At 43.2% G+C, this 3,205-nt stretch overlaps 1 protein-coding gene across 1 annotated transcript; it reads right to left on the bottom strand.

Moving 5' to 3' along the window:
* Nucleotides 1-206: 206 nt before the first annotated feature.
* LOC104000677 (ACT domain-containing protein ACR4) lies at nucleotides 207-2,985 on the bottom strand. The gene is made up of 7 exons (XM_018818897.2): nucleotides 2,749-2,985; nucleotides 2,618-2,663; nucleotides 2,407-2,521; nucleotides 2,244-2,311; nucleotides 1,140-1,739; nucleotides 912-1,016; nucleotides 207-821 (listed from the first exon to the last, which is right to left on the bottom strand). The coding sequence occupies exons 1-7, from the start codon at nucleotides 2,820-2,822 to the stop codon at nucleotides 456-458; spliced, it is 1,374 nt and encodes a 457-aa protein (XP_018674442.2). The 5' UTR covers nucleotides 2,823-2,985; the 3' UTR covers nucleotides 207-455.
* Between the last annotated feature and the right edge of the window lie 220 nt (nucleotides 2,986-3,205).

The following is a 3,205-nucleotide window of genomic DNA, read 5'->3' as shown; positions in this document are numbered from 1 at the left end:
TGTGTAAGTGGTTGGACAGTGTGTTCACTGTCAATCAATGGCAGAGATCAAAGATAAAGAAATACGTCTCTGAAGATTCCAGCTATCCTTTGATTCTTATAGTATGCCAACAATCTTTGACCCACCTACTTCTTCCATATCCCTTTCAAATCCGTGTCCATTTCACGTTCCCTGTCGATTTGGTTCGTGGAAAATTGATTGAAGCATATACTAACTCGGCACAAACATTTCCAGATACAATAACTACATAAACTGGACCTGCTTCGGAGGATCGAAGAGGAGAAAGTGGAAGAAGATAAACTTTGTCAATGGACTAGATTCCATTTACAGCAGACAACAGCTTCTCATACATGTTATCTTCCACAGGCCAGTAGCACCCACTCAAGGCCAAAGTCATGGCGTGCATGGAGTTAGATGACAGATTGTGAGACAAGTAGATGCTACATAGACCGAGATTAGTTAAGAGGAAATGAGTCTCTTGAGCTTGATCTGATCAACCCTAAGTTGTGTAGTATCTTCTCTGATCTGGACCTGAAGAGGCTACCAAATGAGAATTTCCCAGTGTTTTCTGTTGAAGCATTTGGATTTGCCTCATCCTTCACCTGCAGAATCGTCTGCCCGATTTCGTTCCTCACTGCCTCAATCATTTGGCTGCAAACAGGATTTCCTGATGAATCTGTGACATAGAACACATTGATAGCTTGAGATCCCCTTGTAGTGACCTCAGCTCGGCTGACCGAGAGCCCGTTCTCCCTAAATATGCGAGTGACATCGGATAGAAGGCCAACCCTATCTTCACAGCATAGTTCAAGTTTTACACCCTGGTCATAGTTACGGAAGCGTACTGATATTAGACCATTAAAGTTAGAAAAAAAGGAACAAAAAAATTTTGATTCAGGATTCAGTCAGACCTCTGTATTTCCTCTTCGGATTGCAGCCTCCAAGCACAGAATTAGTCTTTGCCTTTCTCCTTCTGAACTGATGGGGCTTCCATCGACATGCCGAATGTAATACTCCTGATGACAAACAATTTAAGAGAATTAACAAACATTTCAATCACTCATGCATATATCCTGGATGCAATCTTGTTCATCATGATGCTGGATGGTATTAAATGATCATAATGAGTTGGCGCAAACCTGATATGCTTCAGGCCCTTCAGCAATGACAGTTGCATGAAACACCACATACTGCATATCTGTGAGAGTGCAGACAGTGTCAAAGAGTAGCTTTGGTCGATCTTTACATCTCAAGTTCACCATTGAATACCCTTTCTCGGTACAATTCTCTACGGTCACTACTGGCTTGCTCCTATCACTTGTGGCGTCTTCACCATCCGTGTCATCCTTGTCATAATCCCTATCAGCATACAACATCTGATGCAATCTCCTCTGAGTATGAGTAACCCCCACGGATATTGCAGTCTTTGCACTCTTGTCTCTGTCGCCTTTGAGTACGTAGCGCAGGAGGCGTTTGACCTTAGCAAGCCTATCGCTGTCATCGATTGGTCCTCCATTCACTTCATCTGTGATGTAAACAACCGACGCCATGCGTGAATTGTGTGTCCAGACTTCGGCTGCCACGACATTGCACTTGAGGTCCACAAGAACTGCAAATATCTCAGATAAAAGCCCGGGCCGATCTCTGCCTATTAGTTCGATCGAAGTGTGCTCTGAAGAGGCTTGTATGCCTACAGATCTTCTCAACGACCAGGAGCTTAGTGCCCTTGTTGATAGTGACTGCAAGGTGGACAGTTAATCATTCGAGCATGAATTCTAAAGCAAGGAAATGATGACTAAAATTTTCTCTGATGAATGTAATATTAAGAGGCAGCTACTCTCAAACAATAAGACTAGATACACACTCTACCAAATGGAACTAGTTAGTATCAAGTTTCCACTCATATGGGAAGATCATGACTTCAACTTGGTGTAATTACTAAAGATGAGTATTACTGAAAATAACAAGTTTTACATCTTTGACCCAACTGAAAGCTACAACTTTGGCATCTTTTCTATTCTCTGTTCTCTGTAAGCTTCAAAAATCTTATAGCAAAAGAGTAAGTATTTCAGCCTACTGGAGAACATGTCCAACGCACAGAATATGCTAATTACGCCAAAAAAATTGAATGGATCCAACTTCTGTCCTGCAAACTAAGCAGTTCATGGTTGATTCCCCCCTTCTTTTTTTTGTTGCAAAGCAGACTAGTGATTTCGAATGACAAATAATTTTAATATACATACCTGTTGAATACGGTCAATGACTTCATTATCATAGATTTTATTCCCACACTGGTCAACAACATGGAACACTGCAAACATTAAAGGAGGAAAACAAATGATATAGATCAAGGAGAAAGATGGTTAAGGAAGACCATACAACACAAGGGAATGGAGGAGCAGCTACCATCCATAAACCACTCTCCATCGGAAGAGATGTAAGCCCTGCTGATGCTTAGGTTGAGATCAGTCAAGACCTGCACCACATCTAACAAGCTCCCGTGCCTATTAGCACTGGCCACCTGCATTGAAGCACACAATTCAACCCTCAGAACACACAAAGCCATCAACAGAAAGCCCAGTCACCCAAAGGGAAAAGCCACAGCCGAGCAGCTGACCTGCACCAAGGTGGCCTTCCTGCTAGAGGTATTGTCCACCGTGACCCTGAAAGATTGGGAGCTTCACAAACTTGCAGAAACCACTTCAATTCAAACGAAATGTGAACGGACAAGGGAGAAGAGTTCTTTACCTTGGAGGGTTCAGCTGAATCACCAACTTTTCATACTCATCATCAATGTCAGCCAAAGAGCCACTGTCCATCATAGCTAGAACAGTTCTTGTACTTGTTCCCAGTAGCTGGAGAGGACTAGACTAGCAGGAGAACAAGAGAAGAAGCTAATGGAACAAAACAGGCTCCCCTTGTTCTTCCTCAACAGTAGTACTGTTCCTTTTCTAGTCATCTATGCTATCTCACTCACTCCCTCTGAAAGGCTATGCCTTTTTTATATTGCTGTGCTTGTGTGTTCCCAGTGGCCCTGTGGTTGTTGGTGGCCCTTGGCTCGGGCAAAGGGTAGGAGGGGGCAGAGAGAGAAGAAAAGGCTGAGAGGAGGGATAAAGAAAGTTTTGTTTTGTTTGGCTTGTGTTCCACAAAAAGGTGGCTCACCATACCACAACACATCATGTGTGGATAGGTCTGTGTGGGGGGG

This window comes from Musa acuminata, chromosome BXJ3-10 (genome assembly GCF_036884655.1).
Source record: "Musa acuminata AAA Group cultivar baxijiao chromosome BXJ3-10, Cavendish_Baxijiao_AAA, whole genome shotgun sequence".
Classification (NCBI taxonomy): domain Eukaryota; kingdom Viridiplantae; phylum Streptophyta; class Magnoliopsida; order Zingiberales; family Musaceae; genus Musa; species Musa acuminata.
This window is presented reverse-complemented; position numbering and strand designations above follow the sequence as displayed.